The sequence below is a fragment of the Rhinoderma darwinii genome, chromosome 7 (genome assembly GCF_050947455.1).
Source record: "Rhinoderma darwinii isolate aRhiDar2 chromosome 7, aRhiDar2.hap1, whole genome shotgun sequence".
Lineage (NCBI taxonomy): Eukaryota > Metazoa > Chordata > Amphibia > Anura > Rhinodermatidae > Rhinoderma > Rhinoderma darwinii.
Genome location: NC_134693.1, coordinates 43,702,245 through 43,714,388, shown reverse-complemented (window position 1 = coordinate 43,714,388; position 12,144 = coordinate 43,702,245). Strand labels below are relative to the sequence as shown.

Here is a 12,144-nt window from a genome sequence, read left to right as displayed (position 1 = left end):
CACTGTTTCCTTTGTTAACAAAGCTCTGATGTATGTCTTTGTTACAAGTGGCAACCTATCACCGCTACATACAAAAGTATCTTCAGCAATTTTAGATGGATTGGTTGGATTCTTAACCATTTATTGGTTTATTTGAGCACACAAGGCGAATTAGACACATTTTTCATTAAATTGATATCTATTCTTCTCCTCTATATTGATGATTTGGTCAGGAAGTTATATGGAATTGTCAAATAAATTATAATATTTCTTATTTTTAGTTATTTTATTATATACTATATTTATATATTTTTTTGTTTTTGTGAAATTTTGTTGTTTTTATATTTCTCATTAATTCTTTTTGTGTTGTTTTAATGATTTTTATATTTATTATTATTTTTATTATACATTTAATATATTCCATATAATTAACCCTTTATGTTAAATACAGTATTCAGATTACCAGTTGTGATAATTCTACACAGAAAACATATATTCACATATTACGTGGTTCATACACTGTTAAGAAATTTAAAATAGAATTAAACATCATTGCTGTAAGCTATAATTCCATATAGTTTAATATAGAGTATTTACGTATCTATATAGATATCATTGCCACATACGTGTCAATCCCGTGATTATTATATCCTTAATATTCTCGAGGTTTGGACCTCTACAATATTTTTTTAATCATTTACGTATAGGTAGCCATATTGTGAATATTCCTTAAAATCGTGGCACATTGTTGTGCACGACCGTGATTGTTCTCCATATTGTTTTACCTTTTTCTCAAGTTTTTTAGTGGACTTCTTATGATATTGTGTTGTTAACTAGACTTGTAACATGTTTTAGCACATCATGTGGCATTATTTATGTACACAAATTGGAAACATGGTAGGAAAAATGATTGTGAATTTATCACATCCTTAGAGGAAACAGCCAAAATTAAAGAATTCGTTTAATCCATTAGGGCTCACAGAGTTCATTTTAAAGATCCACTGAGGCCTCATGCACACGACCGTAAAAACACCCGTTATTGCGGGTCGTTATTACGACCCGCAATAACGGGCTCATAGGCTTCTGTTAGCCACGGGTACCTTCCCGTTTGCTCACGGGAAGGTACCCGTGCCGTTAAAAAAGATAGAACATGCCCTATTTCATGCCGTAATAACGGCACGGGCATCCCATAGAAGTCTATGGGGCTCCCGTAATCATGGGTGGCTCCGTGTGTTCACCCGTGATTACGGGAGCGTTGCGAGGTGAGGCGAGGTCAGGGGACTACCCGGTCTGCAGGCCACAGCCCAGTGGCGTAACTACCGCCGGGACTACAATGAAAACTATGGCAGAGCGGGGAGGTATCTCCCCGCTCTGCCATAAACAAAAGACATGTATCCCCTATCCTGTAAAAAATAAAAATAAAAGACGTTCATACTTACAGACAACTTCCTGCTTCTCCATTCCGGTCTCCCGCCCGTTGCCTTGGTGACGCGTCCCTCTCGACATCCGGCCCGACGTCCTGGATGACGTTTCAGGCCATGTGACCGCTGCAGCCAATCACAGGTCAATCACAGGCTGCAGCGGTCACATGGACTGCCGCGTCATCCAGGGATGTCGGGCTGGATGTGAAGAGAGGGACGCGTCACCAAGACAACGGCCGGGTAAGTATGAATTTCTTTAACTTTTATTACAGAAAAGGCTGTCCCTTCTCTCTATCCTGCACTGATAGAGAGAAGGGGCTGCCGATTAGTGCAGTGCTATTTTGCTGCCAAAAACGTGCTCGTAAATACGGGTGGAATACGTGTGACACCGGACCCATATTTACGAGCACGGGTTCGTAAATACTGGTGCAAAACGGGTGGAATACGTGTGACACCGGACCCGTATTTACGCCAGTATTTACGGGTGTGAAAAAATACGGTCGTGTGCATGAGGCCTTACTCTCCTCTTTTAGCAATATGGAATCCACATCCCCACCTCTGATTCCCGTGGTGAGGTGGCAAATGGCCCAACCTGATAGTTCTTTGAGGTTGAGATTATGACAGTATTTGAAATGTCTAGCGACTGGTGTAGGTTGAAACAGTTTATTTTGTTTTTTAGTCTCCATTTCCAATTTGTCATAATTTCTTATACTTCCAATATGTTCTCTTATTCTAGTTTTGAGATCTCTCTTAGTCTTACCCACATAGTGTAAATTACATGTACACCTTAGGACGTATATCACCCCCTTGGTAGCACAGGTGATGTGTTCTTGAATTTTGTAATATTCACCCGTACAAAATTCAAGAACACATCACCGTTATGGTCTGGGGAATTTTTCATCGCATTCTCTGGGCTCACTCATCCATGTGGAAGGTACTCTGAACCGATTTGGGTATGAATCCATCATTGCAGATCACGTCCACCCATACATGCGGTTTGTCTTCCCTGGGGCAGATGGAATCTTCCAGCAAGACAATGCGACATGTCACGCGGCTATAAATGTCCGACAGTGGTTGGAAGAGCACGACCAAGACTTCCAAGTACTTCCCTGGCCCCCTAATGCCAGACTTGAACCCAATTGAGCATCTGTGGGACCCCGACCGTCTTGTTCGCTCTATGGATCCTCCCCATGCACACTCCAGCAAATGTGGGATGCGCTGCAGTCAGCGTGGCGCCAGACACCGGAGACAGCCTACCAGCACCTCATTGATTCACTCCCAGCCAGTCTAGCTGCTGTCCGTGCTGCACACAGCGGTTACTCTGGATATTAGCTGGTGGTCATAATAATGTGACTGGAATGTGTATAACAATAACCAGAGGTGTACATAGAGAACAAGGGGCTCATAGCAAAGATACAAATCAAAACTCCTAAATTTTGCATGACGCCATCCCACTCCTAACCACCTGGGGCAGGCGGTTCTGATGCCCACAACCCATTTTACATTTTCCACATCCTTGTGTTCTAACATTGCAGTGCTTGTAGGCATCCATGTGCAGGTTCTCACCACCCATTATAATGGGGACAAAATAAACCTCGAATGTGCCCCCTGTCTCAAAGGGCCCTATTACAGCCACATGGGCTACTTCCCTGCATGTACAGCCTTGACAGTAACAAGATACATTAGATAAGTCCTCTGTCCATATGGGGTTACAATCTCAAGAAATGCAGACATGAGCTTGTTGTTTTGTAAGGCTCTTTTCACACTCCGTTTACTACTGGTCTCTATTTGACGTATCTGCAGGAAAAGCTCCCAACGTATACGTTAAGCGGTGGCTGGCAAGGATGCTTAACCGTGGCATATGCCACCCATAGACTATAATGGTGTCTGTTTAATGCACACGTAACTCCCATGACCCTCTCCATTAAACGGATACCATTATAGCCTGTGGGTGATGTATGCCTCTGTTGGGCATTTGTTTAGCACATGCATTATTCATAGGCTATAATGGTATCAGTTTACCGGATACATCATGAAAAGCTCATGACATATTCATTTAACGAATACCTGTGATGGATGCAATACAGTGACATCCGTCACCCATAGGCTACCCTGTTAAAAAAGTTTACGTTTAACGCATCTATTTTTTACTGGGTGCCTCTGGAAAGAATACTATAGTCTACTCTGCTATTCTATCCAGCAAAAAAATAAATAGTATACCTAATGTATACGGCCTGATGGAGGCCAAAATAACTCTTATTTGGCCTTCATCGGTATAATGGGATCCTATGGGTATGTTTGTGGTATGCGCCAGGAGCTTCCCAATGCTTATGTGAAATACAGGGAAAACTCAGTATGAATGTGGCCTAAGGCGCATTCAGGCTGCACATTGTTAGATAGTGGAGGTGATAGTACTGTCATAATAATTAAAGATAGTGCTAGCCTTGACTTAAAAAGTAGATTTGAATAGGTTTTAGGTTATGTTTGGTAGCTTGAAGTGGGGAAGAATGCTGGATACGTGGTGGATGGGCTGGGATAGAAATTTCAAAGTGGAGGAAATTTGGGAGCAAGATTGTCAAAAGATGGTATTATGAAGAATTATATGGAGAAATAAGGTTAAAGAGGCTCTGAGTGTTAGTGAAAGTATTTGGAATTACCGTTTCTAAGTGGTTGGCAGCCAGTGGAGAAAATAAGTGTGATTGGAGGAACTAGAGGAGTTAAAAGGGGTTGTCTGGGATTAGGAAAAAGGGTCTGCTTTTTTTCACAGAATTAGAATTATAAAAAGAGTCTGTTTTTTGCCACTTCTGTACATAGGCTGTGACTGGAATTACAGCTCGGCTTCATTCACTTGACTATAGATGAGTCGCAATATACCAAATACATCCCATGGACAAGAGTAGCGCTGTTTCTGGAAAAAAAACAAAACATTTATTTGATCATTTTTTTTTTTATAATTCTGCACAACCCCTTTAAGGAGGGGTGCATGGTGCTTTTGTTGGTAGCTCACATAGCAGGGGCTTGCAGTGGCCTATGCAGAACATAATGAAGACATTTAGTATATTATCACTTATATTTAGTATAGTAGTGAAGTCAAATAACTCCCATAAAATACATAAATCTCCATCTGCTTAATAATGAGCGACACATCCTTCACTATGACCTTCTGTCTACCCAGTCGTCACTATGACAAGTTAAAAAAGAAAGCACAAAAAGAACATTTGTTGAATAATGATCATAATGATGCTTTTGTCACCTTAACTGACTTCCCTATTTTAACAGGTACCTTGTTCTCTAACCCACCAAAACCCAAGGTTACCATTGACGATCTGAATCTGGGAAATTTTAGCCGTACAGCATCAGGAGGTGCTTTTGTAGTGTCGAGTGTGCCATCGGGCCCATTACCGGATCTCTTTAAGCCTAGTAGAATCACTGATTTGATTGCAGACATCAAGGGCCTAGAAGTTATGTTGTCCTGGACAGCGACTGGTGATGATGAAGATAAAGGAAATGGTATGTGCTAATCGTAATGATATACATATTTGAAACAATGTTATTTTCATCTTGTTTGTGATGTGACTATTTTACTTGGAATGTTTGCTTGTACAATGTAATACTTAAATTCCATCCTATAGTTTAAAATATCCTCAAAGTGGAAAGGATCATTATGAATTATACTGACCAACACCGAAGATAGATGAGATCTGCTGAACATTGTCTGCTGTGATCTTCTCTCCTCACAAACTTTAACAGACTCATGAGCAATATGGTTGCTCTGGCATGTGGATCCAATATGACATCGAGAGGCATAACTCAAAGCTGCTGGGCCCCAGTGCAAAATCTGTAACAATTCCCCCCCATCTACCATGTGCCATTTATAATATTGGTGTCTTGTTATGTGGGGCCACATAAGACACCAATATTATAAATGGTACATTATCACCAATCAGTCACCAATCCAGATGTTTAGAGAATCAAAAAGAAAGCTGAGATCACTAGACTTGACAGTATCCAAACAATAAAAAAAATAAATTATATGGCTCTAAGCAATTTTCTTTCCTTGAAATCAGGAAAATTTCCAATTTAGAGCGTCACAGACAAATAACTTCTTGACCCCTTATATCTATAGAGGTATAGATATAAGGGGTCAAAGGTAGCACCTAGGCCCTAGTATTTGTCAAAAATGTGAATATCTTGCTGAATATGTCTCCAGTAACAGGTTATTGGAGCTGCGGCGGCAAGAGATTCCCGTTTTTGACAAATACAAGAAGACATATTGCATATCCCCAACAATTTCAAAGGATTCGGGAGGAATAGCCTAGCCGCAGTTTCTACATCTGAGACCTGTATCACGCTGAATCCACCTAATATCCTTTTGCTATCATATTGGAAATTGTTGTTGCCCTATGAAGTGCTGTCTTTTTTCTTTGTTCTCGCACCTAAGAAGAGACCAGTATTATAAATGGCACATTGCACATGGTGCAGGACCCTGTTACTTATTTTGAATTGGGGCCCAAGAGACTCACGGTATGCCTCTGTGTGATATTTAATAGGGTGATAGCGCTCCTATTTTCATGGGTGGTCTGATAAACATACAGGCCAGAGGTAGAGTCAAGTAAAATTAAGGGTTATTTATAATGTACAGTATAGGCTGTCTGTTAAAGTGGTTCTCCACCTTCTAACGACTGATGACCTATCCACCAGATAGGTCACCAATATGTCATCAGCGCGGGTCCGACACCCGGACCCCGTACCGATAAGCCGCTACGGTGGCCACCGGGCAACGGATGTTGTGGCACATAATGCTATGTACGGAGCCCGGAAGCAGTTGGCTCCGTACATAGCATAGCGACCGTGCTGCAGAACTGCAGGTCTGCTCCTATTCACCTGAATAGGAGCAGAGCTGCAGTACTGCAGCTCGGCCGTTATTCCATGGCCGGAGCCAACTACTTCCGGCTTGTACGTTCGATGCACGGAGGCCCGGACCAGCTGATCTGAGGGAGGGCCCGGGTGTCGGACCCCCACAGATCACATACTGATAACCTATCCAGTGGATATATCATCAGTTGTCATAGGGGTTTTCCAGCTTCTAAGTATAGATGATTACATAAAATTCAATATATGAATGAATAAAGATTTGTATTTTATATACATACTTTGTAGATTCTGCCGTTTTAATGGTTTGTATTTCTTAATTTTTAGCTTCCAGATATGATTTACGAATGAGTCTCAACAGCGAGGAGCTCATAGCCAACTTTGAAAACGGCACGGCTATCAATATTTCCAGTGTTACTCCATTGGAATCTGGTTCAAGTGAAAATTTCAGTTTTACTCCTCAGAATATTACTATTAAAAATGGCACCATACTTTATTTTTCATTGGTTGCTATAGACAAGGCAGAGCAGAAGTCAGAGCCATCTAATGAAGCAAGGGCAGCCCTGTTCTTACCAGCACCAAAACCAGATCCCACAACACGTCCCACAGTGAAACCAGGCAATTCAGCCAACAGCATATTAGGAACAAGAAACACTTTGATTTTGACTCTTGTGATGATCGTAGTTTCTTTTCATCTCTGAAGCACAAGTGGAATGTCATGAGGCAAGATTTGGGACTGAAGCTGCCTACAGTGGGAATTTAGAGGACTTGTATATAAACTTTCAATCGAATCTATACTGGTTTACAATGACAGTCAGTGTTGTGCAATAAGCTTTGATGACTATTTCCTATTGGAATTTTATGAGGCTCATACGATTTTAAAACCCATAGACAACGTATTACTGTCTTATCTTCCATAACCTCTTGGTGGGCGTTTTAAGGCGCATACCTATAAATACAACGATTATTGTCCTAAAAGGCAGAACTGTTGAGAAGTAATATGGCACAGTGACATGTAAATTATAAAAAACGGACCTTCGAATGTCTGTATTATAGGGTCGCTATACGTCACATAGTTTCCCCCCTTTTTCCTTGTACTTATGTCTTTCTGTTCCCTTTCATTTTATTTTTCCAGCAGTGATTCCCGACGCTTTGAGATAGTAAATAAAATACATTTATTAACTAATACTATCACAGTAAGCACAGCACAGTGCAGACAATATACATCAGTATAATAATATATGTACACTCAATGCATATAATAAGCAATATGGAAGCTGAATACAGTACTAATTCTATACACAATTACAATATATGAACAATCCCAGTATAATACGTTACCCACCCACATACACACGCTCACGCCCCCTCCCCCACTTGGCAACTCTAACTGTCCTCCTTCCTAAGGACAGGATATGGGATAACAGTGGTTATATGGGATGATGATAGGGGAGAAACTGAGGACATAGGGCTATATGGATTGGTAATAGGGCTGTGAGATATGGGCTTTAGGGATGTAGGTAATATAGGGTTAATAGGGAGGATATGGGAGGTTACAGCTATAGGTCAGGGTTGGGCTGTCCTATAGGGTATGTGAGGGCGGGAAATTATGGGAGGTTATGGATATAGGATGGGCGTGAAGGAAGGGCTATACAGATGGGGAATCTGAGGGATATATGTGGCAGGAAAAATAGAGTTTGTGTATGTATATATATATATATATATATATATATATATATATTGTGGGATATGGGTATATATATATATATATCTTATAGTGCATGGGGGTTATATATGTAAGCCAATGCTCATTATCTAGGGGCTTATATATAATTAAAAAATATATTGTTGCAAAGAGGGAGGTAGGGGAAGATATTTAGTCACTTAGCTCTTCTGGCTGCCTAGGAATGCTCATTACACCAGGGAAGAACCTTCTGCTGCAGGGACGTTTGTTTTGTCAAGTGGAGGGGACATGGCCACAGTGGTCTGGGTGGTGGGGGCAGAGATCAGCTATTGAGAGCATAGTACTAGAGAAAGGCACGGGCACAGCAGTGCGGTCTGCACGAGGCTCTTGTGGGTCGGCGGGGTGAAACATGTCATTGAGTCGACCCACGGACGAGCCTGGGGACAAGAGACAGGCACGTCCTATTCTTCTCTCTGAGGTTGCAAACTCCTGCAAGAGAAAATGTGGATACATTTGTATCCTTAGTTATTTAGAAAATGCTTTTTTTTTCTTTTCTTTTTCCGACCGGACCAAAGGGCTGACAGCAGAAAGCTATTGGTTTTTGGTGGAGGGGGGGGGGGGGGGGGACACGTTCTTTATGAGAACTAAGAATTGCTGTGAACAATTATCCAGTCATGTTACTGAACCATGCATGAGAGATTTATGGATGGACCTTGTAGTTGTTCTAGTCTTGTTTGCTCCTTTTTGCTCAAGAGACGTCAGTAGGTTCTGAAGACGTAATCACTCGATAACCTCTGTGCAGCAGTAAGTTAGTCGAATGTCTATTTCTGAGCTACATGTGCATATTGCTCAGTCATTATAATACATACTGTTAATAGATAGAATCATGTAAAATATGGTACAGCAACATGTAAAGTGCCAAAGACTGGTCTTGATAGGCCTGTAATAAATGCTATTAAGATCTCATGCACACAGCAGAGTCATATGCGCGGAGGTTGTACAGAGACATCCGAACTCTACATGTGTTGCATTAAAGCTTAGAGGTTGTAAGAAGCAAAACTAGCGAGCAAGAGGCCTTTAAGTAGATGTGTACAAATGAGTAAAGTGAACTTTGCTTTACACATGTTTAGCCAAAAATATACAGAAAGGTAAAATAAAGGTTACTTGTTATCTGTAGTAACAAGATGCTGACTTTTTTCTGATGTCAGTCTCAATGGGTCCTATTGGACCAGACCGCAGAAAGCATGTTTAATAATTTATTTTTTCTTATTTAATCAATTCGTGAGTACCTTCTAGAGAAGTGATCCACTGGATAGTATCTGTGCATCCGTTGATGTACAAGCATACATTTGTTAAAAATAACATGACTAATACTGTAGGTATACTGGTATATGGCACTGAACAACGAACACTGGAAGTCTGTATACATTTAATTCACAAATTTAAGGAACTGTATAAACCATTGATGTATGAAATGTACAAATGTAGTAATGTTCAGATATATCAAATATATAGTAAGGTAAAAATGTTGCATGACCAATTCCCCTTCCCATCTAAAGGGGTTAATTCTAACCTGGGGCTCTACAGCGTCGGGCATAAGTTGCAGAAAAATCGACATAGTCTGATTTTTTACAATGTTAGCGAGGTCATCTGCAACTTTTTTATCCATAGAAAAAGTCTGAAGTTATAGCACAGTCAAGTTAATCCTGCAATTTTACTGGGATTTCACCATGTTGGGGCCTTATGCTATGTTTACAAGGCGGATTTTGCTTGGCAGGTCCCGCCGCAAAATCCGCCGCAGAATTACTCCTGCCGTCGGCAGTAAGATTCCTACTCCCATTCACTTCAATGGGAGGTTTGGGCGGAATCCACCCGAAGATTGGGCAGAACGTTTCTTTTGTCCGCTAGCTGAAAAAATCAGCTAGCGGGAAAAAGAAGCATCCGCCTCCCATTGAAATGAATGAGGCGGAACTTTGCGGCGTATTCCGCAGCAAAAATTCTGCCGTGTGACCAGGGCCTTAATCTAGTCTAATAGGAAAAACTGATGTGGCTACTGCCTGGCAAACAGCGCACTTACATAAAGAAAAAAGTGATACTGAAGGACCTTCAAAATTCAACTGGATTTTCCCTGATGATAAGAAAAAAGATGAAGCAACAGTTTACTGGTAGGGAGATGTAAGTTAGATGTATATTGCAATAAAATGCTGCTGATGGATGTTCACAAGTAATGATGACTACCACTGCATGCCGCTCCTGAGTTTGGCCGCTCATTGCCAATGTCTTAAAGTTCCACCTTCTTAGCACTTAGCAAATCTTGTAGAAATGAGAATAACCGCACAGACCTGAGAACCGAACAGTATATGCAGTAGCAGGGACTTAGTTGCACTGTAAGGAAGGCCAAATTCACACCTTGTTCTGACGTTATGTTTGGCTGGACCGCTTGAAACAGTCCCGCATATCATATGGCCAGATGTATGCAACAGAAGCCTATTCTATTATGTCGAATTCACACGAACGAGTGCAAACACGGATGTGAAAAACTGCAGTTTTTCAGGTCCGAGTTGCACACGTGCGGGTCCCGTTTTCACAGATCCCCATAGACTTGATTCTATTGAGGGATCCGTGAAAACTGAAGAAAAGAGGACATGTTCTATTTTTCAACGCACACTTCACAGTCTCTTAAAACAACGGCCATGTGAACAGCCCCATTGAAATACATGCGTACGTGTGATGGCCAATGTTTTAACTTCATCTGAACTCGGCCTTAAAGACATCTGCATTGACTGCCTTTAAAAAAAAAATGTATATTATGTAGTATGTGTTTTGTTTTTGTATACAGGTGTACTGAAAAGCAAAGTTGTAGGGGAATGAAAAAGCTACGTTGGGGGAACCATTAATTGTAAAACTAGTTCCAGAATTTCTTGTTACCTCCAAGTAACTCTTATTATGTGTATTGGGATTTGAAGCTACCTTTAAAATCAGTGCAGTCAATAGGTACTTCTATAATGTTTATGGAAAGCAAAGAAAATATGTATATTTTGAATACAGGGATTTATATTTTTGGGATGTGGTGGTTGTTTTTAAATCTGTAAAATACCTCAAATAAAAGTAAATAAAACCTTAAAGTGGCTCATTCTCTAATGCTATTTTTCTACATTGTGTAAGTTATATAAAAAAAAGTTTCAAGGGGAAATGCAGAATTTTTAGAGAGGGGGTTCTAAATGGATACTTTTTAAACGAATATAAAAAAAATTGCAACATAAGCCTAATACATACATTTTTACTACAGCGAAAAAGTTTTAGCATTTACCCTTAGGGTATGTGCACACGATAACGTCAATTACGGCTGAAATTACAGAGCTGTTTTCAGGAGAAAACAGCTCCTGCATTTCAGACGTAATTGCTCGTACTCGCGTTTTGCGAGGCGTCAATTACGGACGTAATTTGGAGCTGTTCTTCATTGAATTCAATGAAAAACGGCTCCAATTACGTCCCAAGAAGTGTCCTGCACTTCTTTGACGAGGCAGTCATTTTACGCGTCGTATTTTGACAGCGACGCGTAAAATTACAGGTCGTCGGCACAGTACATCGGCAAACCCATTGAAATGAATGGGCAGATGTTTGCCGACGTATTGGAGCTGTGTTTTCAGGCATAATTCGAGGCGTAAAATGCCTCGTTTACGCCTGAAAATAGGTTGTGTGAACCCAGCCTTAGGAGTCAGGAATATCCTGATGATAAAAAGTGGTGTAAGAAGTGGAATGAGAGAATATCTTCTCTCACTGCTTCTTGGCCTGTAAGGGCTTATTCACACAAATGAGATATGAAAAATGGCCGTCTTTCACAGCGGATTTCACACGCATGGGACCCGTTTTTACAGATCCCTCAAACTTGAGTCTATTGAGGGATCTGTGAAAACGAGCAAAAATAGGACAGGTCCTATTTTTTCACATGCCGTTCACACGGTCCGTTAAAAAAAGGGTCTTGTGAATAGCCCCATAAAAATAGATTTATTTTTATGCAGACGTGTGACGGCCGTTAAAAAGACGCCCATCATGTAGTCGTTTTCGCCATTGGTGTCAATAAGGCCTAATAGGAAGCTTTTCTAAAGTTCATTTAAACCACTTATATACTAAGGCCTCATGCACACGATCGTAGTGGTATGAATGGCCGTGATATGCGGCTCGGAT

At 40.8% G+C, this 12,144-nt stretch overlaps 1 protein-coding gene across 1 annotated transcript in view; it reads left to right on the top strand.

The window, feature by feature from the left end:
- Positions 1-8,560, top strand: part of LOC142657837 (calcium-activated chloride channel regulator 1-like) — a 34,624-nt gene extending 26,064 nt beyond the window's left edge. The window contains exons 13-14 of the mRNA XM_075833269.1: positions 4,680-4,910; positions 6,600-8,560. Of these exons, the coding sequence (XP_075689384.1) occupies positions 4,680-4,910; positions 6,600-6,973 (605 nt within the window). The 3' untranslated portion in view covers positions 6,974-8,560. The remainder of the gene's footprint in view (positions 1-4,679; positions 4,911-6,599) is intronic.
- Positions 8,561-12,144: the final 3,584 nt, after the last annotated feature.